This window comes from Mesocricetus auratus, unplaced genomic scaffold (assembly GCF_017639785.1).
Source record: "Mesocricetus auratus isolate SY011 unplaced genomic scaffold, BCM_Maur_2.0 Super-Scaffold_15014, whole genome shotgun sequence".
NCBI lineage: Eukaryota > Metazoa > Chordata > Mammalia > Rodentia > Cricetidae > Mesocricetus > Mesocricetus auratus.
This window is the reverse complement of record NW_024429186.1, coordinates 20204212-20231977: the sequence shown is the minus strand read 5'-3', so window position 1 is coordinate 20231977 and position 27766 is coordinate 20204212. Positions and strand designations below refer to the sequence as shown.

General features: G+C 44.5%; 1 protein-coding gene across 2 annotated transcripts in view; it reads right to left on the bottom strand.

Moving 5' to 3' along the window:
- The window catches only part of Kcnk10 (potassium two pore domain channel subfamily K member 10), a 127438-nt gene extending 103376 nt beyond the window's left edge, over positions 1 to 24062 (bottom strand). Inside the window, exon 1 of one of the 2 annotated variants that reach the window (XM_040742659.1) lies at positions 23724 to 24062. In XM_040742659.1, the coding sequence (XP_040598593.1) occupies positions 23724 to 23766 (43 nt within the window). In that variant the 5' untranslated portion in view covers positions 23767 to 24062. Of the gene's footprint in view, positions 1 to 20332; positions 20970 to 23723 lie in introns of those variants that run through there. The other variant, XM_005068425.4, reaches the window with a different exon arrangement.
- Positions 24063 to 27766: the final 3704 nt, after the last annotated feature.

Genomic DNA, 27766 nt, shown 5'->3' with positions numbered 1-27766 from the left:
AGGATGCTTAAAGATTAAATGGGAAACTAACCGCAGCCTGGACCGCCTCTGCTCTTTCACAGTGAAGGATAACCTGTGTGTCAGACCCACGGCCTGTCTCGTTGTACACTAGAACTGCGATCATTGTCTTCTTAGCAGACCATCACTGTCCCCATTAACCTTAGCTCCCAAATGACGCTGAGCTCTCGCAATTTAAGAGAAACAACTGCCTTTGCAGAGTACGTCACCAGTCAATGTCCTCTCTTCTATGCTATTTACGCCTTTCTACCTCACTCTCCCGGGGGCCTCTCTAGCCCAGACCTGGCGCACAGTGGCAGTCCACGGCCTCATTATATCCCGCCCAGGTTACTGCAGTTTCTTCCTGGCTTGTTGTTTTCTTTCCCGCTTATTTAGACTACATGCATGCACCACATTGTTTCCAAAAGGTCAATTCTTTACATATGAGAGCCTTCTAAGGCTCCACATTGCCCGCAGAAATAAATCTATATTCAACCTAATACCTCAAGGGTCCCACCTAACTTCATCTCCCCACAAAACTGGAGACTTGATCTTTCACAAATAAGTACGTGTTTCCCTCTTTGGTGTCCAATTGATTCCCTTCCATTTGATGGACCCTCCCTCTATTATTGCATTTTGTACCATCTCTTCCTTTAAAGTCCTTTATTGCTCCATAAACCATGATAATCTCCTTCATAGTCCCCAAGGCATCGTGTAGTCCCTGGCAAATACTGGAGCAAACTGAATTTGAAAAGAGGTTACCCAGCCCTGATTGCGAACTGAGAGCTCATGCTGCTTCTCCCTTGGCAAAGCTGATGGCAAGTGGCATACATAAGAGCCACTATCCGTGCCACTGGAATTGGGAGCATGAAGCCCACCCACATCTTACTTTCTTATTGGTGTGACAGTCTCCAGTCACTTAGTTCCAAATCCATTAAGACTAAAGACTGAATACAGTTCATACTTTCACCTTTTGCAGCATGTGAGGTTGGACACGGCAAGCATCTAATAGATATAGGATGAGTATCATGTGTTTTCATTCTTGCCACAACCAGAGAGAGAGCTGGTGTTAGTAAACTTTTTCATTACTGTGAAAGGCAACTAAAGGGGTAAGATTGATTTCAGCTTGTGGTCTCAGAGGCTCCAGTTTATAGTCATCTGGCTTCAGTATTCCTGAGCCTACAGTGAGGCAGATGATCATGTGGAAGGGTGTGTGTGGGAAAGCATTGCTCCTCACCTTGTGATAGGAGCCGAGAGAGTAAGAGGAAGGAACAGGACCAAGACGAACCCTTCAAAGACACATACCAAGAAACCCACATCTTCCAATGAGGTCCCACCTTCCATAGTTTAAAATATTTCCTAGTGATTTGTTCATATTTTAAAACCAACAATGTATTAAACCTTTGATGAGGTCGGGACCTTGATAATCTAATCATGTCTGAAAAGGGCTCTATAGACAAACCCAGAAGTGTGTTTTACTAATCGTCTAGGCTACCAATTCAATCAGTTGACACTTGAAATTACCCATCAAAGAGCTGTAATTTGGTGAACAATAGTACCTTGAGTAGTCCCAAAAGTATATCTCACAAGTATGCAAGATAATAGTAGGTGACACACATCTAACTTTTTTGCAGTGGTTATGGGTGTATTTTATAGTAAACACTAAGAAAAATAGAATAGAATGCCTGTGATTACATAGGTGCTATTATCTTAGATAAGACTATATTTATTTGTTTTTAAATGGTTGAATAAATTAAATAAAGGTACTAAGTACAGCACAAATCATTACTTAAAGGAAAGCTGATGTTTTTTTTTAAGTCTTTAAAAGTGAAACTTAGCTAGGTATGGTGGTATACATCTGTAATCTCAGAATTTAGGAGGCTGAGGCAGGAGACTCAAGAGTTTGAGACCATCTCAGCTTATATAATAAGATCTAATCTCAAAATTCCTAATTAAATACAAAGTGAAGTTAGCATAGGAAATACTGTGGAAGGAGGACAATAGAGAAAGGGAGAGAAGGAGATTAACACTAAGGATGCTTGAAAAAGACATAGGGTATTATTATTCTATACTTACCTAAAATCATATGTGTATATGTGTGTGTTATATTCATATATATGTGTATGTGTATATGTGCATATATTATATTCATATGTGTGTGATACTACTTGGAGTGATAATACTCTATAGATAATACTTCAAGAGCCATTGACTATCTAACAAAAACTCCAGTACCAGGTATGAAAAAAGAACCTCCTTTAGAGTTTGTTGGTCTGGGGAGTCCAAGAGACCCCCCCTAAACAACATAAGCTATTGCTATTGCCATTTTGCCTCCTAACAGTTAAAGGAAGGTCTCTGTTGCTGAAGACACCATGTTCTTTGGACATAGGACTTACAGAATTTGACCTGAAAGTCTTCCTGAAGACAAGTTCTCATAGTACTAGAAAGTGATGTGCAACTTACTAAGGCTGTGAAAACAATCAACAGTCCTACCCAGCTGTAACACCTATGGTCTGTAACAATGACAAACATGACAAACTATTCCTAAAGGGGCAATAGTAGTATTTATATATTGCTGGTAACTAATAGTTGTCTATATGGATTCAAGGCCCACTGAACAGGAAGGGAAGCATGTCTGGTCCTGTAAATCTAACCAACTGAAATGGCTGTTGAGGTCGTGAGTCTTAGAGGAGAACCTACTACCACCACTTTCCTAAACAAGTAAAATTCCTAAGCACATGCTAAACACTCATCCTTCTACCCACAGATAAGTTTAGACATCATCCTTCATCTGAGAAGCTTCTTGTTGCAACAGACAGAAACCATTACAGAAAGATACCACTAGCCAAAATGCAGAGAACAACTGACCTTGGAGTGCCTACCACCACTTGATAGATCTGCAATACTACTCCTGAACCTAAAGCTCAATGAACATTGTGGAATAGAGGACAGTCTCGAAAGACCTGGAAATATGATGATCTGCTGAATTACCATACAATGGTAAGAGAGCATCTCAGGTGTCGCAATGAGAAAATAACTCAATCTGGATTTCCCTTTTAACTTCTTCTTTACCTTTTTTATTAACCAAGTCTCAATCTGTAGCACAGGCTAGCCTCAAACCTTCGATCCTCTTTCCTCAGCCTCCTAAGTGCTAGGATTACAGACACGTACCATCATACCTGACCTCATTCCTTCCTAATACTGTCATAAAACTCAGTAACTATACCATCCATTAATCAGGTGGAAGACAACAGTTAAGAGATCCTTGTGTGGAAGCTAATTTTACTTACCACATATTGAAATATAGTCAAGCATGTATCCTATATTGTCTTTCCCTTTCTTAATCTGCTAGGGGCTATTTTAATCATCATATGAACAAATACAGACCACATTCACAATGCATGCTTTGGGTTCACTCAGACCTAAAATAGATTCTCAACTGTACTAACTACTATTTACCAAATTCTTGAGGAAACTCATTTATCCACATAGAAAACATTCATTGAAAGTTTCATGTACAGACACTATGACTAACCACCTAAAATCTCATAATAGAATAGGAGTTGCAATATTCCCCAACAATGTGAACCATGTCAGAACTAAGTACTACAACATATGCAAAATATCTGGCACTGTTCCTGGTCCACAGTAACCATATGCATCAGTTGTTACTGTGGTCCCCATCATCATCATCATCATCATCATCATCCTGGCCATCCTCATTATCATTACCATTATCTTCAGTCTTTGCAAGAGCATGAAATGCTGCTAGCTGTGTTTGCCTCCTTAAAAGTCTCTGCCCCCTTAGTGCATGCGGATATCATTTTAGTGGTTTTAGTTTAGTAATTTCATTAGTTTTGGTTCATTTAAATTACCAAATAGAAGTTTTGCAGGGAATTATAGGCCCAATGCAGAGAATTATAACAGAAGGTGGCTGGTGAAAGTGGGTGGCTAGAGAAGGCTCTCTGGGGATATGTCATTTGGGCTGGGATTTCAGAGGTGAAGAGAAGCCAGTCACAGAAAGACTGCATGGAAGAGAATTCAAGGAGGAAATTCAGGTTTTGGAATGGTCTTTCAATAAGACAGAGTTTGGAAAAGGAAGAAGCCCAGAGGAAACTGAGGAGAGATGATTTCGAACAAGGTTGCAGGCAGGCTAACAACAAGGCTTTGCAAGCCAGCATCCGTAGAGACTGCTTGGCTGGAATGATATGCCATAGAGCATCAGTGGCTAGGAAAAGAAGTACATAGACCAATATGAAGGCACTTTCAACCCTCCAACCAAGAAGACACACAGATCGAAGGTGGGAGAAGAAAAGAACAGAAACCAAGATTCTAGGTTTCATTTAGAGGTCCAGTGGATAGGACTTGCTGGAGAATAGAATGTGCAAGGGCCACAGGGGAGACAGGAAAGAAAGGACTCAGGTGGTATGACTGGATTTTATAAGTGGTACCATTCCCTGAGATAAGGCAGTGTGGGAAGCACAGGTTAGGAATGCAGAGGCCACAGTTCTGTGATGATCTTCGTGGTGAAAGGGGGCCTTGAGGCATGAGAGTAGAAACATCAAGGGGGCAACTAGCCACACACACACACACACACACACACACACACACACACACACACACGCACACACACACACAGAAACTATGGCATTTGCATGTCACTAAAGGGCTGCTGAGGTCAACCAAGAAGAATCTACAGAACGAAACAAGAAAGACCTTCAGTCTAAGCATTCATTCATGTAGAGAAAAAGCAAACGAGAAATAGCCAACAGAAAAGCAGGGAATAGCAAGAGTGTTGAAAGAAAACCCATCCTGTTGCAAACAAGAATGAAATACTTTCTTAAAAGGCTCAGCTGTCCTTCTAAAAGTAAAAACTGCTTCAAAGTGTCCAGGAAGATGGGGCAGCCATTGCCTGGGACTTTTATTCTGATCTTTCTTCCTTTTTTGCTAAAACGGCCATTTTTACTTGAAGATTGGTTAAATGGCAACGTATCAGTGAAAATGGGTCCCACTTACAGAAGCAAGGAATGAGTCTTCATTGTTCTTTGCTAAGAAGGATAAAACATCTATCTCCCTTTGCTAGTGATGGTGTTTAGGGTTTATATACAAGAAGTATGTGAAGGACTCAGGGAAATGAAAATTCCTTCAAGACAGAAAAGAAAGGGAGAAGTGAGAAGGAGAGAAGAGGGGAGGAAGAAAAAAGAAGCTGGAGTTATAAAGGGCAAAAGGAGGCATGGTGATTTGAATAAGAATGGGCCCTATAGGTTCATATATCTGAATGCTAAGTCAACAAGGAGTTGTACTATTTGAAAGGATGAAGAGGTGTGGGTGGGCTTGTCGGAGTGGGTGTGGTCTTGCTGGATGAAGTGTGTCACTGGGAGCGTGCCCAGGCTCTCAGTCTCTGCAGATCAGGATGCAGCTCTCAACTAAATCTCCAGCACCACACCTGCCTGCTGCCATGCTCTCCACCGTGATGATAATGAACTAAGTCTCTGAAAGTGTCGAGCTAGCCCCCAATTAAATGCTTTCTTTAAGGAGTTGCCTTGGTCATGGTGTCACTTCACAGCAGTAGAACAATGACTAAGACAGTAGGGAAGGGGAAGACAAGGGGAAGAAAAGCATAAAGAGAGGGGTAGAAAAGGAGAAAGGAAAGGAAATATCCTAGGGGGGAAGGGTAGATGGAGAGTCTGTCACTCCCTCATTCCCTTTGCTGTCTTTAGAGTAAAATGGCTTTGGGAGCTCCTGGGTCTTTGTACTGCCATCCAGGACCTGTGCTGGTGTATTTCAAGGAAGTAGAATAACAAAGTGAATGAACCCACAAGAACGATGTTCTTGATGGTGTTAGAGAACAACAGAGTCAATCCTGGAACTTCTTCATTTGGTGAGTCAGTGTCCATGTTGAACAAGGAACTTCTGGCGATGTCTTGGCAAATTGAAGCACTAGTATCTTAAAGCATACTCAAAAGGCATACAGATGAAGAAACCCTCATTGTGAAAGTTGACCCTGGGAAGCCGAGGCCACCTATAAAGTGAGGTAAGTGAAGATGTCATCCTAAGAGCACTCTTTCTAGAAACGAAGTGATGACTAGAGGAGATGGAGGGTCAGAGAGAAAACATGTGATACTGAAGCCCATTTATACACAGATGGGAACATTCATGTAGAGAGGGAAAGACCAGGGGTTACAGAGAAGAAAGAATGCCCAAAGGGCAAAGCGAACCCCAGTGTTAAGTGGAAAGGCTGATCTTAAAAAGACATACCTGATTCATTGCGGATCAGGAGGGTCCCAGAGGGTACTGGGCACCTAGCCTAGCACAGTCAGTCACAGTAATCAAGGTTGTTCTATGTTTTCCCAGTGATACATAGAGTGTTCAAAATGCAACCTGTCAAGACCTACCTGGTATGTCCCTCCAAGTCCTCTATGAGGGCTGTTTCTCTCTTCTGGATGTTTCTGTCTACTGTATTATGTCACTGGATGTCTCTGAGTTACTGGAATGGACCCTTAAAGGGCAAAGACTATTTCTTTCATATCTCGAGATCAGTATCAATCATGGAGTCTGACTCATGTGTTCAATAATATACTAAATTGAAATCAAGTCTCAGTGTGATCAGAAAGACAGTTGTCTCTCATTATAACTCATGAATTCTACTTTCATGTATTCTCCTGTTTGAAAGTTTTATCTAGATCCCCTCACGATCAGTATCTGTGGTGCCTTTGTGGTCATTTGCAGACATGAGGTAAGCAATGGGTGAGGGGGTGGGAATCCAGTCACAAGGCACACCCTCAGCTGAAGATCAGCCAAGCTGTGCTGTACCTTCTCACTTCAGCCTTCATAGTGTAAGCATCTGTGTTATTTATGATATATTTATGATCTCACTGTCTAAAATATGTAAGCATTACCAGGAAGTGCTATCTAGAAAAATAAGAGATGATAATGAAGGACTTAAGAGGACAGCTAGTGTGTTGAATGAGCTTCCTCCAGGCACACGTGGCAGGGTTGTAGCCAGGAGTTCAATGTGAAACGAACCAACAGTACAAATTCAACAGGATGACAGTCTGTCCTAATCACTTGATGAGAATGTTGTGACCAGAGGTTGGTAGGAACCTAACCCTGTGCCTCCCATAGAGGCAATGGTTTTCATTTGCTAAATGGGTATTTGTAGCAACTTTGTAGAACATGATAATTATTGTAAATAATGAAAATCAACTGCATTTCATTTTCCCTCTCGTGAGAAAGAGAATTATGGGAACAAACTGGTCTGATGAGCTTGAGTGAGCCTCATCTAGCTTTAGCTTATCACATTCTTGTGGTTCATTTGCCAGAACCAGGATTCAAGGAATATGTTTTGGAGAAGTGGCTTCTTAGGTATAGATTAGCGACAAATTAGGTGTTCTGGGGTACTATACCCTCTCCCCTCATTCAACCATCAAAGCTGGTGCCTAATGCATAAGGCAGAGACACAGGGGAGAAAACTCTTCACCATATGGCTTCCTTTGAGTTCCCCCAAGAAGCTGAACCCACAGTGATAATGTGTAGTTTGTTTGGGAGGTGCAAAAAGCACCATGAGGGAATTAGAGAAGAGAGCCCCAGAAGGAAAGGTTGCTAAGAAACCAATAAAAGATAGAGCATCAAGTGAGTTATCACCGTGAGGAAACTGAGGCCCCGTGCAAAACATACCCATTGCTGAGGTGCTGATGCACTGTCGACCATCAGGTAGTCCACGCTTGTAATGCCAGGGGCCAAAACAGGAGGGTGGCAGGGTCAACACTAGACTGGGCTACATAGTAAAACCCTCTCCATGAAAAAAAGTCAGAGAGTACTGAAGTGATAGGAGTTAAGACAATAAGGTTAGATACTGGTGTGTGTGTGTGTGTGTGTGTGTGTGTGTGTGTGTGTGTGTGTGTGTGTGTTAGATACTGGTGGTATCAGTCATATATCAACTGTAACCAGCTGTGGGGTTATTTTTATGAAGAACCTGCTGCTTTAGTTACTTTTTGCAAATCTGTGGCAAAAATACCTGTTAGAAACAGCATAGGGGTGAGTTGGTTGTGTTTGAATGACTGTGATTAAAATACCCACCAGAAACAACTTGTGGGAGGGAAAATGTATCCAGGCTCATGATTCCAGAGATATTGCAGCCCATCGTGGAGGAAAAAGCACAGAGAAGAAAGCATGTGTCAGAGGCTCCTCATACCACAGCAGACCAGGAAACAGAACAGGACCAGAACCAGGAGCCTGGCTACCACTTCAGAAGCCCACCATCCTTCGTGACCTACTTCTCCAGTCTAGACTTACTTCCTCAAGTTCCACAGCCTCCAAAAAGAGTGCTACCAGCTGGGGAGAAGGCTGTCAAAGCATGAGCCTATAAAGATCAGTGTAGACTCAACCCCAAGCAAGGAGGAACTATTTGTTTTAGCTTATTACCCAGCAGGTTCACTTCATGTTTGCTCGTCTCCATGCGCTCAGGCAAGACATCATACAGCAGGAATATACGCCAGAGGAAACTCAGGTTGGACGGAAAGCACCAGGCTTTAATCCCCATCTCTAGCAATGAATTTCTCACGGTGCGTCATCATTGCTTGACTTGACACTTGCCTTGATGGCCAGACTGGGACTTCTCTGGGTGCCCAGACTTGGGACTTTCCATGTGTCTATATCCAGTACCCAGCCCCATCTCTGTTTCAGTTCACTCAGTAAGTGTTCAGAATAACCAGATGGACGGATAACAACACAAGGCCTCCTGACAGCCATGGGAAACAGTAGTGAGTGTGACAGTGGACAAGGGCTTCCAGAGCTCCCCAAATCCAGCCCCCTGTGGCTGTCTGGTCTGCCTCTCTTTATAACCGGGACTGAATACAGAACTTACTGCCTGATAATCTGGCATTCATGTGCCTATAGAAGCTGTGTTCTCACCCTGCCAGAGAAAGGAATCAATGTGTCATAGTCTCTCATTAATTCAGGCTCGGAGGAGGACTTCTGAGCTGAGGCCACAAGGACAGGACAAGCAGGGAGGGGTCCTATTATAGTCAAAGGAAAAATACCACAGTGTTACAATACCTCCGGACACACCATGAACAAAGCAACAGCCGGCTTGGGGGGGGGGTGCTGGCAATCTTTATTAGGCCTGCTATGTTGGACCGACAGCTGCACGCTTCCATGAATCATTTGAAGTCAGGGGAATATGGACACACCATAGCTTTCCGTTTATTGATTTGTTCACTCGAAACGCATAAATTACCATAGAATCAAGGGCTGAGTGACAAAGCCAGAGAAAAGGTTCTTTCAAGTAAGAAATTGAATATGCAACAGCCATTGCTTCACAACACACCTCCCCTTTGCATAATTGGTTCTCACAACCAAAGATGCTCTTCAGCTCCTATGAGTTCCACAAGAAGATCCAAATGTCCCAGGTAAGTCCAGTGTTCTGGCCACATAGCAACTATACATTATAAGCATTTGCTAAATCCATTGTGCAGTTTACAAGTGGTTTAAATTATCTTTAAAATGAACTTTTAGCATCATCTTCCTGTGTCACACTATTCCTGGGGATCGTGTTGTCCTGAAGAAATAAACAAGCACCCCATCTATCACCTGCTACACTGGTCATAATGCGACCACTCTTCGTGTCACCACCCTGAAGTCACCATGCCACACATCCCCCTCAAGTCAATATCAAAGTCTCTCCACAAAGGACCAGAGTTTGAATGTATCCAGTTGACTTTCTCTCTTCCCCGGGGAACACATCCAAAACTCTGAGCATCTAACGGGGCTGCCAGTGAAGTAACACTGTCAGCATCACAGAGTGAGAGCCACCATTATCAGGCCATTGTAATTACACCTGCAGCATGTGCAACCCCACCCTTATGAAACTTTTCACAGCAGAAACAGAAATGCTGAGTACATCATGCACATGTGACCCAGGCCTAGGTCATAACAAAGCCACTGTGGATCCAGGAGCTGGCTTCCAGAACCTTCTGGGTTCAATTGGCAACATCTACATGGAAACTCATATGTAACAGCAGTTCCACGGGATCCGCCCTCTTCTTGCCTCCACAGCCACCAGCCATACATGCAGTGCACAGACGTACATGCAGGTAAAATCCATACACAGAAATATAAATTAAATGAAGGAAAACAGGGTTCTGGAAGTGTACAATTAACAGAAAGTTAAAAGCCCCAGGCCTTGGCTGAGTGGGTAAAGTGCTTTCTATGCAAGCATAGAAACACCAGTGCCCACTTACATGTCTGTAACCCCAGTACTGGGGGTCACAGGAGATCAAGGCCATCCAATCTGCAAAATAATTCAACTCTAGGTGCAGTGAGAAACCCTGCTTCCAAGTGGAGGGGCAGGGGGAGATATGGAAAAAGATATTCCAAATCTAACCTCTAGGCTCCAAATATGCTTACTTGAGCAAGCATCCACATCTGTACACAGGTACATGTGAGCAGTCACATCTATACACAGGTACATGTGAGCAATCACATCTATACACAGGTACATGTGAGCAGTCACATCTATACACAGGTACATGTGAGCAATCACATCTATACACAGGTACATGTGAGCAGTCACATCTATACACAGGTACATGTGAGCAATCACATCTATACACAGGTACATGTGAGCAATCACATCTATACACAGGTACATGTGAGCAGTCACATCTATACACAGGTACATGTGAGCAATCACATCTGTACACAGGTACATGTGAGCAACCACATCTATACACAGACGTGTGTGTGTGTGTGTGTCACACACACACGTACATGAGCACCAGTGGGATAACAAGATTGCTCAGTGTGTAAGGGTGCTTACTACCAAGTTTGACTACCTTAATTTGATTTCCAGAACCCATGTCTAAGAAAACAGCCTACTCCTCAAGTTGTTCTCTCTCTCTCTCTCTCTCTCTCTCTCTCTCTCTCTCTCTCTCTCTCTCTCTCTCTCTCTGTCTCTCCCTCCCTCCCTCCCTCCTTCTGTATGTATGTACATATTATGTACATATAAAATATACACACGTAATATATACACATACATATATGACAAATAAATAAGTTTTTAATGTTTAAAGTACCAAGGAAGAATTCATCCTATAGGGGCAGAGGGAGTTTCCAGGTTGAAAGAACAGAGGGAAAATAATAGGCTCGGTGGAGTTGAGGGGCGGTGTTACAGTGGCATATGGGCATCCTAAGATTCTTTCAGTCTTTAGTTACCATGGCTACAGACAACATAATAACTGGCTCTAGTACAGGCCTGTGGCTTGAGGCAGCCTCACAGAAGTCCCTCTCGCCCTGCTTTAGACCCTATCCTTGTCACTTTGTGTGGAGAATGATATGCTCAACAGTTGCCAGCTCTTGATCCTGCTCAAGTCCACAGTGACACTCAAAGATACCATCCTCTCACACTGTTCTGTTCCAGACTTCTCTCAAAATACAAATCACACGAGGAATGAACCAGGTGTGTGATGCGGGGAAATCGTGGGAGCCCTGATACAGCCTACTCCCAGGAAACCATTTATTCAAGATTACAGAGATGATGCAACGGTTTGTCAAAAGAGTGCTTACTGGAACCATGACAGGGAGTGCCAACAGTCCTCCTCCACCAGCATGTCACTGTGTATGCCTGTTACCCCAGGCACACTGTCCCTGACATCTTAACGAGCTACCAATTCATGTTGCAATCACACGATTCAGATGGTGTCATCACGCATATGGACACCACATTCCTCAACATTTGGATTGCTCAGTCCAGAGATCACCCTGCTACTTCTGACTTTATTTGAGAACACTGACTGGAGTGTGGAGTTTGTTTTAGGGCATTGTTTTTTGGGGTGTGTGTGTGTGTGTGTGTGTGGGTGTGGGTGTGGGTGTGGGTGTGGGTGGGTGTGTGTGTATTGGAGATAGGGTATCACCGTGTAGTTCAGGCTGGCCTAGCACTCACAGCATCCTGCTTCATCCTCCCAAATGCTGGGCTTACAGGTGTGATCTACCACACACAGCCAAAGGCTGGACTTTCAGCCACTAAATATATGAAAGATGAGAGCTTATGAAGAATCTTAAAAATAGGGAAGTTTGAGTTTTTCCATTCAATCTCTGGTTTTCATGGGGAGGATCCATTCCCAAACAGGCCTCACTTTTCTTTTTCTTCAGAGCATTTGTTGAAACCAGCTGTATTTCACAAGAACACACTTTGGGAAATGCTGGTGCAGAATTTTACAACTTATAAATCATTGTTACATTTATCTCAATTGATTCTCTCAATGGCCAAAAATGTTATTGTAAGATGTGTTTTATTTGGGGTGGGGTGGGGATGGAGGATGGGAAAGTAAGACTCAAAAGATTAAGCGACTTTTCCAAGTCCACACACTGGTCTAAATGGACTAAGACCATCAGCCAATAAAGTCAGTAAAACAAGAACTCAAACTCAAACATTAATTGCAACCTATGTTCTTTCTCTGATCTCTTTTTAAAAAACTAGAACAGCCTAGGTTTCATAAACCTGAACTAAGTGTATTGGGACCCTGGGAAACTCCCAAGAGGTGTGCCTCTGCCATGGGTCACTCTTCCTGGCAACCTGGACAATGACTCAGATGTATCTCAAGAAGCTGAGAGTTGCTGGAACCTTCACACCAGCATAGGGCAGCCATCATTTATGCCATGCTTAGTAGAATTCTGGATGCATCATTTCATTTCATGTCATCCGTATAACAAGCCAAGGATGTGCTGGCTATAATTTGTCCATCTTACAGTTAAAGAGACCGAGTCAAAATGAAGAAATTTCCTCCAGTCAGTTACTACTAAACAATGCAGCTCAAAAGAACACCAAAGGGATTCATGTGATCAACAACTCTGTTCCCTTCTTTTCTATAGGTGCAGCAGAGACAGCCTGGAACTCTGATCCTTTCCACAGCTGCCATCTGCACCTTGAGTCTAAGTTAAATAATTATAACTTGAATTCTAATAATATATATGCTGGACCAGATCTGACCTAAGTTCTTCCTATACGATCTCAAAATCTGCAGTGAGAAATGAACACCTTTAGCCTAAAGCAACAATCTTAACCAGTAGATTTAGGGTATGACTCAGGTTGGTCTGTGATTAAAATGAATAAAAAATAAACCATTTCCAATTTGCAAAGGTGGGAAATAAACTATCAGGTAGGAACGTTTATTCTTTAATATTTTCCTCTTGTCATTTCTTTAAATATTTATGTAACTTCTTTTCTCACTTGGCAAAGTTGGTGAATGTTCAACTGACACCCAGCATCTCTTTTGGCTTACCAGGTTCATATCACATTAAAATGGGTAAATTACGTGGCTCAGTAAACTACTCACTGTACTGAGTTCAGCCACACAACATCCATGAAAAGCTGTGTGCAACAGTACACATCTGTAACACCAGGACTAGGACTGTGAAGATCCCTGAAGCTCCTGGCCAGTCAGTCTGGCCCAAATGACTTTCATTTAGTGAGAGACCCTGTCTCCAAAAAAGTAAAGAGATAGATGGATGAATGGACAGACGGACGGACAAACAGACAGAAAGACAGATAACAGACAAGGTAGAAAGTAATTAAGGAAGACACTGGATGATACCTCCTAACCTCCACACACATTCATTCACACATACACACACAATAACACATGCACAATACACACAGGTTAAATTACAATATTTATCTTTATCCAACTAGAATACTTTGTTGTAATTCAGGAGAGTTATAGTCTACTTATCTATATAAGAAGCTTATTTTCTGCATAGTATACTTGTTTCTGGCTTCTGTGTCATAATTACAAGGACTGGCACTTCAAGCCTATCTACAAAGGCATCAGTAAACTCAAAGTTCTTTTTCATCTGAAAAAAATCTCATTGTGCTTCCACTATCCATTTAAGAACCAAAACTCCCTACATTGAATAACTGGGTAAGGGAGGAAGAGAGGATATTTCACAGAGGTAATAGCAACTGAGATCAGAACTCTGTAAGAACAGAGTGAGGACAGAGGAAGGAAGGAAGGAAGGAGAGAGAAGTTGCCTGTGATGATTGCTTGTGTGTGGCAGCAACAAACCCTGTTTCTTTATTCAGAAGCAATAAAGTCAAATTTATACACAAAATCCCCATCCCTACTCATAACCCTTAACATCCATAATTCTACACTTACAGTCCTTAATGCCCACTCCTCACCGCCTCTCTAGGGCTGGAAATGGTAAAGGAAGAGCACTTTCTTCATGGTCACTCTTTCTTGGGCCAGTGGCTGTGGTCCGCACACCTTCCCCAACCTCAAGTAAAGGATGGGAAAGTCAGGCTTCATGTCACTCCATGGCACGCAGTTCCAGACAATTAGAAGAATAAAACAGAAATCTCAAATTTTGTTCATAAACCTTGGATAAATGTTCTGTAGAGTAGATATGAGGTCTCTGCTTTCCCCATTCTGGGTGACAGTGATGAGTGTCACAGACAACACTAAGCTGCTGTGAAGGACCCAAAGGACCAGAATCCAGAAGAGGACGATTCTTAATGACAAAAATAAGCCAGGTGGGTATAAATCAATACAGTGACCTTACTCCCAACACCACATTTAGGGTCCCCAACAAAGCCTATGGATGGATCCCTAAGCAGATCTAACTCATCTTAACAAAATCTGACAAAAGACTATTTTTATTCACACTTCTGCTTTCACCATGGGACTAAACTGAAGCCTCCTAATTGGCCGTGGGCAAATGGCTTCTTTCTGCTCTATCACTCAACATTCTCTCTCTCTCTCTCTCTCTTCTCTCTCTCTCTCTCTCTCTCTCTCTCTCTCTCTCTCTCTCTCTCTCTCTCTCTCTCTCTCTCTCTCTCTCTCTATCTCTGTGTGTGTGTGTGTGTGTGTGTGTGTGTGTGTGTGTGTGTGTGTGTGTGTGCCTTCTTCAAACCGTATCTCAGTTCTAGTGGAAGTTTCCAGTTGGGGCAAAACAGCACTGTGTTTCTCAAATGACCTGACTTAAGCTGAAGCCAAAGCATAGATGTGTTAGAAATGGGATGGACAGCAACCCTCCACATACCCTGTCTTCATTCCACAAAGGAAGAACCAACGATGCTGTAAAGGAAGCTTGAACCAAATCTCATCCCAGAAAGTCTCTGGAACATCATCCTGCTCTATTTTGTGAACTAATTATGGTGATTTGGGCTCGTTAATAATTGCATTTGGAATGCTGATCTTCTGAAAGTTGGATATTAAATCAGAAATAGATGATTTCCTTTCCAGGAAACCTAAACTGTGCAAATGTGTGTTTGGAAACATGCTAACAAAGACAGCACTCATGGGACCTCGCAAACTCAATATAGCTCCCATTCACCACAGACTTCTTTTAGGCAGAATGGAAGGTGGGCTTCTACAGGCTGACTGTATTCTACATGCTGACTAATGGGGTGACATGTATGTCAGTCTACGCAGGTGCAAGCTGTTGAAACAGCCCACAGCTGGAAACCTATACCTCTCAAAGAGATTTGTGAATATACTGCTGAGTAGGATGTGAAGTGACCTTGGAACTGACAGAAGGGAAGGAGGGAAAGAAGGTGTAAGGGAAACTACTCAGGCAGAGGCAGCCAATGGCCTGGGCCTGCCTCTGCTCCACCTATTTGAAGTTTGGAGGCCCCAAATAAGCTGTTTATCCTTTTTATATATCCTACCTTTCCCAGCAGTAAGACTAAACTCTAATATCTGCAAAAATAGTTTCCTGAAGAACAAATGACATCGTTTGTTAAAGGTGTTCTGTAAACTGAAAAGTACTACACAAGAGGTGAAGACGGCCTTTCTAAAAGTGCAACTTCTTAAGGAACCCAGTTCCAAGGTCTTACTTATTTCCTAAGTCTATTTAAGCGCCTGAAAACAGCCATAGGTCTACTATTAACTCAATAATGACCAGATCTTTGTCTGGCTGGCCACACACATCTGGCGTCACTACCTCACACTCATATAGTCTTTCAGTTCTGGAGAACGGGGAAGAGGAAAGCAGTAGGACCCAGAGAAGCTAAATGGATAACCTGAAGACACGCAGCTACTAACTGCTACAGCTGGCTCCAAAAGCTAATTCTCTTCTACACCCAAATCTTGAGTTTTCTATACTGCATTGATCCAATTCGCTCAAGACATGAGAACATTCTGCGTTAATATTTCTGGGGCTTAAAAGCCTTTAACATGCTTTCACAGCAAGCAAATCCCAACTAGGCAGGAAAGTACAACTAAATGATTCTGGTGACATTGAATGCATACCCTTCCTCTTCTAATCCCTCTCCTCTTCCTTCTCTTCCTTCTCTTTTTCCTCCTTCCAGAGAGTTTTCACTGATGGGGGATGTCTGTCTGTATGCTATGAATATGTTTTATTACCATTAGTTAAGAAAGAAGTTGATTTGGCCAATAGCCAGGAAGAATAGAGCCAGGCAGGAAATCCAAACAGAGATAAGGGAGAAAGAAGGTGGAGTCTGACAAATGGTGAACCTGCATAACACTGAACTAGACTCCCTTAATATAGGTGACAATGGTGTGACTGGGACAACATAAGAGGCCACTGGCAATGGGTCCAAGATCTAACACTAATGCACAAACTGACTTAGTAGAGCCCATTCTCTATGGAGAGATACCTTGCCCAAACTAGACATAGAGGTATGGGGGTAGAGAGATGTTTTGGTCCTGCCTCAATGAAATGATGGGACAGACTTAGTAGACTTCCTAGGGGAGGCCTTACCCTCTCCAAGGAGCAGATGGGAAATGGGGGGAGCAGGAGGAGCAGAAGGAGGGGGAACTAGGATTAGAATGTAAAAAATAAATAAAAATAGAAGGTGGGGTCTAAGAGACACCGTCCAGCTGCCAAGGAAAAAGATATCCAAGCATCACTGGTAAATTGCAGGTCTCATGTCGATAAGCAGATTACTAGAAATGGGTTAAATTAAGTTGTAAGAGCTAGTTAACAATAAGCCTGTGCTAATAGGCTAAACAGTTTGTAATTAATATTAAACCTCATAGTGGTTATTTTAAAAGTGGCTGTGGGACCAGGCCAGACGAGAAAAACTTCAGCTACATTTTGCAGTCCCTGAGTGATGGAAGACTCACCAGGCAAAAGTCCAATGTCCCAGTATCTTATGGGACACAGGCTAGGAGAATGTTTAGGAGCCCAGATTCTAATCTAGTCCCACCACCTACTAGCCATGCAACTCTGAGCAAGTTACTTGCCCTCTCTATTCCTCGGTTCCCTCATTTCTAAAAGCAGGATAATACTTTCCCCCTAAGATATTTGTCAACATGAAGGAAACTAATATACGTGAAGTATTTGACCAGTGTCCGGCACATAAACCTAAGACACACCCACTCTCCTCCTGCCCCATAGCCAGACTCTAGCCACCTGCACCATCAGAAATTAAAGGTGTGAACCGGACCACTTCAGGGGAAGGCAGCTTCACAGTGACAGGCAAAGCTCAAATAGGACAGTAACACACCATCAAATAAGAATTGTAAACTTGGAGCCTGGAGACTGACTGCCCTTCCAGAGAACCTGGGTTCCGTTGCTGGTACCCACACGACAGCTGAAGAGCCATCTGTTACTCCAGTTCTGAGAGGGATCTGATACCTACACTTCTGGCCTCCATGGACATTACACACATGTGGCACACGGATATACACAGGTAAAACAGCCATACACGCAAAACAAAATAGTTTCTTTTTTAATAAGGAAAGCAAACCAGGAGGGGACCAGTGAGAGGGAGGGAGGAGGACTGGTGTGGATAATTGGGGTGGAGGATATGAATATAAGCAATGTACAATGATATATATGAATGAAGATGTCGTCATGAAACCCATTCTTCATATGACAGCTAAATTTTTCATTAAAAATTTGTGAGAATGCCTGAATGAAATAATGGACATGAAGCACCTGGCACGCTGGACTGGCTCATGAAATGCTGTTATTTTTATTGAGGTGTTCATTTTTAGCAGCCATGGTTGTAACTGTAGAAGCTACTTGTATGCTTCTCTTCTCCATATCAGGCTGTGAAATATGGGAAATTTGTGAGAAGTACTTGTCACTGGGACCCAAGAAGCTATTACAGAAATAAGTTTTCAAAGTCAAAGCCAGCATCTGGAAGACAGTCCCTCAATGTGTCTTCTACCAAAAGTGCAGAAGCTGTCTACCCCTCCCCAGTCAACTGCCTGCCTCCTGGGGACATCTCACCCTAGAGTGGGCATACTCCTTTCTCCACACCGGGCTCGCCCCAGCCACACCCCAGTCCTTTGTAAGCCCCTCCTGGGTGCTTCCTTCACAAATCCTGTTGATTTCTGGTCACCACAGTTCGTCCATCCATCATCTCTCCATCCCCACTGTCACCATTGTATCTGGTTCCCATAGTCTCATCCCATGGCAATGCTTTTGAAACTTAGATAACATGTCTCCAGCTAAAACTCTTCAGGGCTTAAAATGAAGACCCATCTTCCTGGATCCCAAACCGGGCTCCATCATCAACACCACCACCTGAGCTTTAGAGCTAGTCTGTAGATTCTCCTAGCCACACACACCTTGCGGCACCTGTTCCTTACTTCCTCTCTCCTCTGGTCATGGGACACCACCTCCAGCTCATCAAACGCACACATTCCTTCTGCTCTGGGACCTTTGCACTGTAGTTCAGTCTTCCTAAGGCAGACCCCCTTCTCACTGGCCAGGTAACTCCCACTCGAGGTGTCAGTCCAGCCTTACAAAAACCTCCTGAACATCCCCTCCCTTGGCCTTTGTCAATCTGTTTTGCTTTATTTCAAACAGTATAGAAGTCCAGGTTGCCCTGGGACTCACTATATAGCCCCATGCTAACCTGGCACTTACAGAAATCCTGGCTCGGTTGGCATTGTAGGCATGAACCACCGCACCCGGATCCAGTCTTTCCTATCAGACTCTTTTAAAGTCCCACAGTGCTCACAGAACGTGCTACATGTTTAATTACTTCCCTGACCCAACACACACTCTGTAAATTACAAGAAGACACATATCTTGTCTGTTCTGTCCTGACTGTATTTCCAGGGCCATGGCTGTGTCTGGTGGGAAGCATGTATTTGACAAATAAATATGTCCTGCAAGGATTAAAAATAAAAGCCAAATCACACTTGTCATTTTCAGAGATTTAGAGACCAAACAGAAGGCTGGGGCTGTACTGAAGGTGTTTGCAGAATGAAGGGCAATGCCTCTTCCCTCACTTGTGAGCCAGCCAGTTCATAAGACATTTACTCCACAAATAACTTGCTTTCCTGGTTTCAGTCTGGAGAAGAGAAGAAATGCAATCATAAAGAGATCTAAATGGAGGAACTGGGCGGGAATTAGATATGATCAGGATGCATAGCTTGAAACTGTCAAAGACTACATAAAAACATTCTTTAAAAAAGAAATTTAAACACACACAAAATTTTAACCCCAAGACACTCAAGCACTGACTGCCTACCTCAGTTCAGTCTGTATATGAGCTAAGGGGCGACCAGACACACCATTTCAACTTCTCCTGTTCCCATGCTGTTCTCTAAGAGCCGTAATATCTGTACATTAACGTCAGAGGCAATAGCCAAGGCCAGGGGTGTGGTGCACCCCCACACTTGTATTAATCTCTTTTACAGGAAGAGAAAGTGACCTCACATTCCTAAAAGTATACCACACCATTGTGTGAGTGGGAACACTGTAGGTCATCCCATGAGTCCTTCCCAGACTCATCATTGTCGAGGAAAACCACTCCCCACACCCTTTCTACAACCTGAGCCAAACTAGCGGGCAGGATTAGTAATAAGACCGAGCAAAGACTCTGGAGGTCCTGTGGGCTCCATTATTCTACATGTCCTACGAGAGAAGTGCTACCCCAGGGACAGCTGCTGCAGATCGCAGCCTTAGATGCTGCCAAGAAACCTGTCCCCCTGAGGACACCCGGGGCCGAGCAGTGCAGCACCAGGTCCAGGGAGAGCCACCCCACCCATCTGCCAGAGAGACAAAGATCACCAGAAACAAAGGACACACACACACACACACACACACTTACTCACAAAGTCAAAAGCAAATACCAACACTTGGTGAAATTTCAAAACAAACAGCCAGCTTGGTATATCTTTAAATAGATTGTGAAGCCATCCTAGAGGGACAACGGTTATGTGATCTTGACAGGCGCGATCTGGGCTCCGAACCCACGCTGCCTCCGCCCTCCTCCCACCCACGCTGCAGTTGCCAGGCGCATTTCCCAGCCTCCGGACGCGTGCTGCCGGGAGCAAGCTCATCCACTCCTGCCAGTGAGGGACCTGCTGGTGGAGGAGAGCCAGGGTAGCCCGAAGTAGGCAATACCAACCTTTAGGATCCCAGTTCACCTGCTTTCTTGGCGTCTCGATTGGAAATTTCATTGCTCCGTTGTCCACAGGGGGATGAAACGGAAAGAATCAAAATAATAATAATAAAGTCTTCAAGATTTACAACTCTTCGGTTAAAGAGACCAACGGAACAGTTTTTAAGGGTGGAGGAGCATTGGAGTGGCTCGTGGGGAGCCCCCAAAGAGAGACAAGCGGGAAAATACTAGCTGAGGAAAACACTGAGCACTGGCTTGGATGTTTGCACCGGTTAAGGAGGTCTCGGCCAGCTGCTGCCCTCGTGGGTGAAAGAAAAAGTAAGATTGGATGCTGAGGGTGGTTCCGAGAGGATGAAAGAGCGGGGTTGCTTCTGCAGAAGCGCGGTAGGCAGATGCAAAGCTGAGCAGCCAGCCACAGGGCCGACGCCGGAGAGAAGCCCACCGCAGAGTCCCTCGGGTCCCCAAAGGCGTGTTCATACCCCTCTCTCGCTCGCACACACGCACATACACACACACACACACACGCACGCACACACACACACGCGCACACACACACACATACAGGCGCGCACACACCCAGCCGCGCGCTCGGGCGGGCACGTCAGCCTCACTCGGCTGATCACAGAGCACTCGCCCCACCCCAGCCGCGGCTCCTCGCTCCCGGGAGACGCCCCCCACTCCCCACCCTCTGAAAGCCATTGGACGGAAGGGTGGCGCGGCGCCCGGAGAAGCTAGCGGCCAAGGCGACCCTCCCCGTGGCGCGCTGCAGGTGCCGCGCCACTGCGGGAGAACGCGGAGCGCGCGTGGATCCGGACACCCGGTCTGGAAGCTGGGCGGTGGCAGACCTGTCCTTCCCCGGGCTGCGCAGAGACAGCGAGCAGAGGGCGCGGCTGCTACTTACTGGCGCGGCCACAGCGTGCTCGGTGGAGTTGCAGCCGGAGACACGCTTGGCTGCCTGGAAGCTCTGCAGGAGGCGGAGGAAAGGGCCTGCCCCGGCCCCACCGCAGACCTCGGCCTGAGGGGGGGGGGGGCTGACCTTCTTTCACCGCTCCCACCCTGGGTGCCTGCTCTTTTGTCAGTTCATTTTTGGTACTCCACAACCTGCTCCACAGCGTGGTTCTCCCGCCTGAGTCCCGAACCCATGTCCCCACTGCGCTCTGAGTGGAGGAGGCCAGCACCAGCCATGAGTCTTTTGTTCTGGGACTGCTTGGTATCTCACTGCTGAGATCTCACAGCACCTAGCTCCCCAGACACAGCTTGGTCCTTTCCCCAGCTACCTGTAGTCGGACTGGGGCTCATGCTTGGAGGCTAGGGAGATAGGATGGGGAGAGGCACTGAGGCCCCGGAGGAAAGTCGAGTCGCTAAGGCTGGGCGACTCTGAGAAGCTAAAGGGGTGGTCCGGGGAGCCCTTGAAAATCAGCACCAACGGTGGGTGCAGGAAGACCTCAGCTGTGTTCTCAGAGTTAGGACCCCACCCCACCGAGTTTATGATAAAGTCTAAGTCTCCAGAAAAGGCCAAGGGTGCTGCGGTACTCTTGAAAGAGCCACCCAAGCATCACCATGAATTCTGCTTACAAGTTCCCTGGGATGCCCCCCCAAAATGTTTGCTAAAGGAAGGTATGATTAGCACACTGTGGTGTTCAATAGGAAGTTCAACTCGGTACCCTTGTCGGTAAGATTACTTAAGTCCATTGTTCATTCAGAGTACACATGCCAGAACCCTTCTGTGTGTCGTTGCTGTGCCAGGTTTTGGCCACCTGGCAAAGAGTAAGGCTGTAGTGGACCTTTCCTTCATAGAACTAGTGTCAGAATGTCAGGTTGATTGCCATTGCCGTACCACATGGAAGAGAAAGGGACAACCTCTTGCCAAGTCTGCCAGCTGTGGTCCTAAAATCGTACAACAGCCTAGCATTCAAGAGGTACCTTGAGGTTCAGTGGAGGCCTGGGTTATCTTCTCAACACCCCCCCCACACACACACACACATCCATGTCTTTAAGTCCGAGGGCAAGCTCTATGGAGATGGACTGTGGCAAAGGTTGGGAAGTGCTTTGTCACTGACTTCACAAGCCCCAAACTGGAGCCTGTAGTTCTCTGCAGTCCGTGCTCAAGGAGAGCTGGCACCACAGAGGAGTGCTGCCCTGCCTCCTGGGCCCCTCCCTGATGGCTTCCCAAGGAGTATCAGCGCTGACTTCCTGTGGGCTGTTTCCACACTTTCCCCTCCTTGGACTGTGAGGATGAACAAGGCAGGAAAAGAAGGCAAATTCAATGTGTGCATCCCAATCGTGAGGTTCAGAGACTCTGGTATGGATAGGATTCCCAAAAGGGGGGTCTCAGAAGCACTTTCACTGACTCTGCTCTCCCCTCCTGCCTCTCCATGGGTACCAATGGGGAATCAGCCGGAAGCACTTTCTCTCCAAATCCCTCCCAGGTGAGGAAGGTTGATTTATTGCAACTTCACCTTCTTTCTTCCATCAGCTTCCTCCACCTCTCTGAGGATGCCTTCCCTAGCCTCTTTTTTTTTTTTTTACAGACTTCTGCTCAGGAGGATAAAAAAACACTCCCAAGGTCACAGAGGGGAGATCAAAACCCCAAGTGTACCTGACCCAAAGACCTATAGCAAAACCTTGGGGCCCAGGACCATGAATCTGACCATACGGGTTTTTTGGAGCAATGACGATCCAAATAATGGACTACCGAACACTCCAGCCTCTTGCCCTCTGTAGAATGAACTGGACTATCCTTGGATTCAGGAGTCAACATTAAAGAATCCTATCACTGCCCAAAGCACGGTTTTGTGGAACAAACAGCCATCTTCCCATGCTTTACCATTCAGCCAATCAACAAACACAGAGCATCCCTTGTGTGCAAAGTTAAGTTGTAGGTCTTCTTTAGAAGTGATTTTGACCTCCGGGTAATGAAGGTCCTCCCAACCCCAAGAGCATCAGGGCAGTTAGGTGGAGGCTGTGAGACTTGGAACAGAATGAATATATAGCTGCTGGTTGGGTTGAAGTCTTGCTCTGGTCACTGGCTTAGAGGAACATCTCTCTACTGAATCCCTGGATTCCTTCCCTCTTACCTTTCACTGGTCACCCACCTCTGGGGCATTCTCTCATTCCCCCTTCAGGATGTGTTCAAAGACAAGTTTATTGGGAGGGGGGGAGTCCGAACAAAAATAAATCCCAGTATCCTCCCTGCAATGCATGTGGTGAAATTAAATGTAATTCTTGCAAAACTGAGGTGCAAGACCACCCCCACCAAAAACAAAAACAAAAAACCTATTAGCATATTAATTCTTTGTGCTCCTCTCCCCTACCCCCCCACCCCCCACCGGCTTCCTTCACTGTCAATCCCTACCCGTTCCCGTTCATTGGTTATTTACAAACTGAGTCCACTTACCCAACGGAGGAAGAAAGAAGTGACCTGTGTAGGGAAAAAACATCCACAAAAAAAAGCCGCGCAGAGTGATTGGATCTCGCTCTGCGCCACAGCAACTTCCATGGCTATCGCTGCGGGCCAGTTAGGTCTGGTGGAAAGAGCCCGCCTCGGGTTTCTGCCGCAGGAAAACAAGGCATCTGGTGAAAAATCACCCTGCGCTCGCCGTCCCCCAGCCAGGAGCCCTGGGCTGGCGGCAGCTGCATCCAGGGTGCATTGGGTTCTCCGCTTCGTCCCTGCAGCTCAGAGTAGAGAGTTGGTGCACTCTTTGACGCTAGCTGCGTGGCCCAGCGTGGGAGGGCTGGGGAAACCCCGAAACCTCAGTCATCACTGGTAACGAAGTTTGCCTGAGTTGGCAAGCCCTTACCCAGCAACCTGAACTGACACAGTGTGACCTGAGGGGGCAGTTAGCTGCGTGGGGCAAACTGCTCAGCCAGAGAATAGTTGTATTCTACTCGGAGGTAAGGCAGGAAAATTTCCTGGGACAGTGAATCGCAGGGACAATAGAGTATCTTGGGGAATTCTACTTAGCTACCGGGAGAGGGGTGGTTCTGGTCAAAATCTACTTTATATTAATAAGGATGGGATCATGCACCAGCATAGAATTGTTTCCCTTGGATTTTCGTCATTCTTCCCCCAAACACAGAAGAAATCCCTGTGCTTCACGTCTCTATACATGACAGACAGATCCAAGTCCTCTTTTCAAAAGACTTGTGCTTCTATTTGAATGTCGTTTTATGAAGATATTACCTGGACATGTGCTTGCGTGCTCGCAAACACACACACACAAACACGAGAAGAATACACCCATTCATTAGGGAAAGGAAGGGGTTATCCACTGGTGGTAACTTAAATTTCTCCCAGAACTATTTTCTTTTCCAAGGCAGTGTCTCCACATAGTTCTCAATCACTCTTACGTTTCAGGTCCCAACCACCACCATCTGGGAAAACCTACCCTTAAGTATATGCTGCTCTAATCTTGGGCTGTGTTTTGGCATGGAAAAGCCAGAGACACATCTGCAACAAAAGGGCAGAGGGTGTCAGATATCCCTGGAAACATGGATCTGGGCTGCCCAGTAACAAACCGTGTGCGCACATCCTGCAGAGTTATTTTGATGACTCAAAGTTCTGATTGGAAATAAACGAGGGTGGTATAGTATGAGTTTCCACGATGTCGTAATTAAAGCTTCAGTCTGATGGAGACGAGTCATAACCAGGCACAGTAGACTCCCCTTGTAAGTGCTCTGTTCTAAATCTTAGCCATAATAATTAAGCTCCCTAAGGGTTTTTCTTTTGTTCTGTTCTATTCTGTTGTGTTTTGTTTGCTAAGAACTTGAGCTGGAATTAATGCTTTCCCTCAGCTTTTTATTTTGAAAATTTTCAGCCAAGGCTATAATCTCAGTTACTTGGGAGGCTGAGGCAGAAGGATCTCAAGTTCAAGGCTTGCCTGTGCTACAGCACTAGTTTAGTGCCAACTTGGATAACTTAGAGAGACTATGCTACAAAATAAAATAAAGTAATTTAAAAAGAGATATAACTCAGTAGTGGAACTCCTACCTGGTGAGCATAGTGCCATAGGTTCAATCCTTAGTACAACAAACCAGAAGAAGAAGAGGAAGAAGAAGAAGAAGAAGAAGAGGAAGAGGAAGAGGAGGAGGAGAGGGGAGGGGGAGAGTGGGAGAGGAAGAGGGAGAGGGAGAAGAAGGAAGGAAGGAAGGAGAGGAGAGGAGAGGAAAAAGAAGAGGAGGGAGAGAGGAGGAAAGGAAATTATCAAAGATTATGCTTGTTTTGTTTTAGAAAAATCAGTGCTGTAGGACCTAGGGAAGTGGTTCAGTGTGTGAAGAATAGGCCTGAGGACCTGTGCTCGGATCCATAGACCCCACACAAAAAATTGGAGGCTGTCAGCACACACTTACAATCCCAGCTCTTGCTCTGAGAGGGGAAGTTGAAATAGGCAACTCTCTGAAACTCTTGAGCCAGCCAATTTGTTTGGCAAAGAGACTCTGTTTCAAGCAAGGCCAAAAGTGAGGACCAACACTCACTCACTAGAAGTTGCCTTCTGACCTCCCTGCCCACACACACATTCACACACATACACAGAGAGAGAGAGGGAGGGAGGGAGAGAGAGAGAGAGAGGATGCATGCACAAAGTTTTTTAAAGTGTACAAAAATGTTAAAACATAATTCTTAATGTAATGCTATTAAGAATTAAGGCCATTAGAAGGTAATTAATGTAGAAGAGTTCTACCCTCGCGAATAGGATTAAATCCTTTACAAAAGGGCTTGCAGGTGCCAGGTAGGCCCTTCTTGCCATCGGTCACGTGAGATGAAGCAAAAAGATGCCACTCTGGAAGCAGAGACAAGCATTTTCCAGCTATCAAACTTGTTGGCACCTTGCTCTTGCACTTCTCAGCCTGTAGAACTGCAGAAATAATGTCTATCTGAAAATAATCCAGTATAAAATGTTTGTTATAGTAGTTCAAATGAACAACAACAACAAAAACAAAAACCAGGATATAATCAATGACTGATTTTGGTCACCATGCCTACATATTCTTTGATATCCATTGGGAATTGGTTCCAGGACCCCCATGGATACCAAACTCCAAGAATGTTCAAATCTCATGCAAAATGTCAGAGCATTTGCATAAAAGCTGTACTCATCCTCCCTTCAACTTTCCCCTTTTAAGATTTATTTTTAATTGCGTATACACATCAGTGTGTTTGTGTTACATGTATGATATGTGAGAGTTCATGCCCTAAGATGCCAAAAGAGGCCTTCAGGTCCCTTAAAGGTAGAATTACAGGAGTTTATGAGCTGCCCGGTGTAAGTGATGAGAACTGAACTCAGGTCCTCTGGAATAATAGTAAATGCTCTTCACAAAGGAGCCATCTCTCCAGCCCTTCTCTCTTCTACTTTAAACCATCTCTAGATTATTTACAAACTTAATCCAATATAGGTGCTAACTGAATAGTTGTTTAAGGAGTAATGGCAAGCAGGTAGTATGTACGAGCTCAGTACAGGTGCAGTTTTTCAGATATGTTCTAAGGTTGGTTCAATTGGTAAATGTAGAGCCTGCAAATAAGAAAGGCTAATGTCTGATATGACCATATTCTTTCTAGTCTCATTTCTTCACTTTTTAGTATTGATGGCTTTTAAGTTTTGTTTGTTTGAGGATTTTCTTTTTTGTTTTTATTTTTGCTTTGAGAAAGTATCATATTTGGTAGCCCAGGGATGCCTGAAATTCACTATGTAGTCCAGATTGGCCTCAACCTCGTGGCAATCTTCCTGCCTCAACTTACTAAATGCTGAGGTTACAGGCATGAGCCACCACACTCAGTATAATACTTAAAGTTCTGAAATTTTTTCTAAGGATTTGCTTATTTTTATTGTATAAGTATGGGCATATTGCTTGCATATATTTTTGTGTATCACATGGGTGTATTGCCCATGGAGGGCATCTACTGCCCTGAAGCTGGAGCCATACGCTGCTTGTGAGATGCCATATGTGTGCCAGGAACTGAACCTGGATCCTCTGAAGAAGCAAGTGTCCTTAACCCTGAGCTATCTCTCCAGTCCCAATAGTAATCTCTCTTTAAAAGAGATCCCACAAAATAAATAAATAAATAATAAAAGAGCACAAATTCATTTTCTTTCTGCTAAGATTAAATGTCACACTGTATGAAGGAGAAAAAAATGTATTTCCAGACCAGCAAGTATTTAGAATGAATTAGTGCATTCTGAGACCCCCAACCTCCATCTTAACAATATTCTCAGAATTTAACTGTATCTCTACTAGCCAAGTTTCTCCCCTTTCACAGAAATTATCTTTGTTTCTTATCCCCTAAAGACCGAGTTTCAATGATCAATGTTTTCACACATGTACACTGAAATGACAGGCATGGCTGACATTTATTGAATTCAAAAACAAGAGCCTTATCAAGGTCACATAGTAGAAAAATATGCTGATTTTCATGTCAGCCTAAAAAGGATTTTCATTTGAACT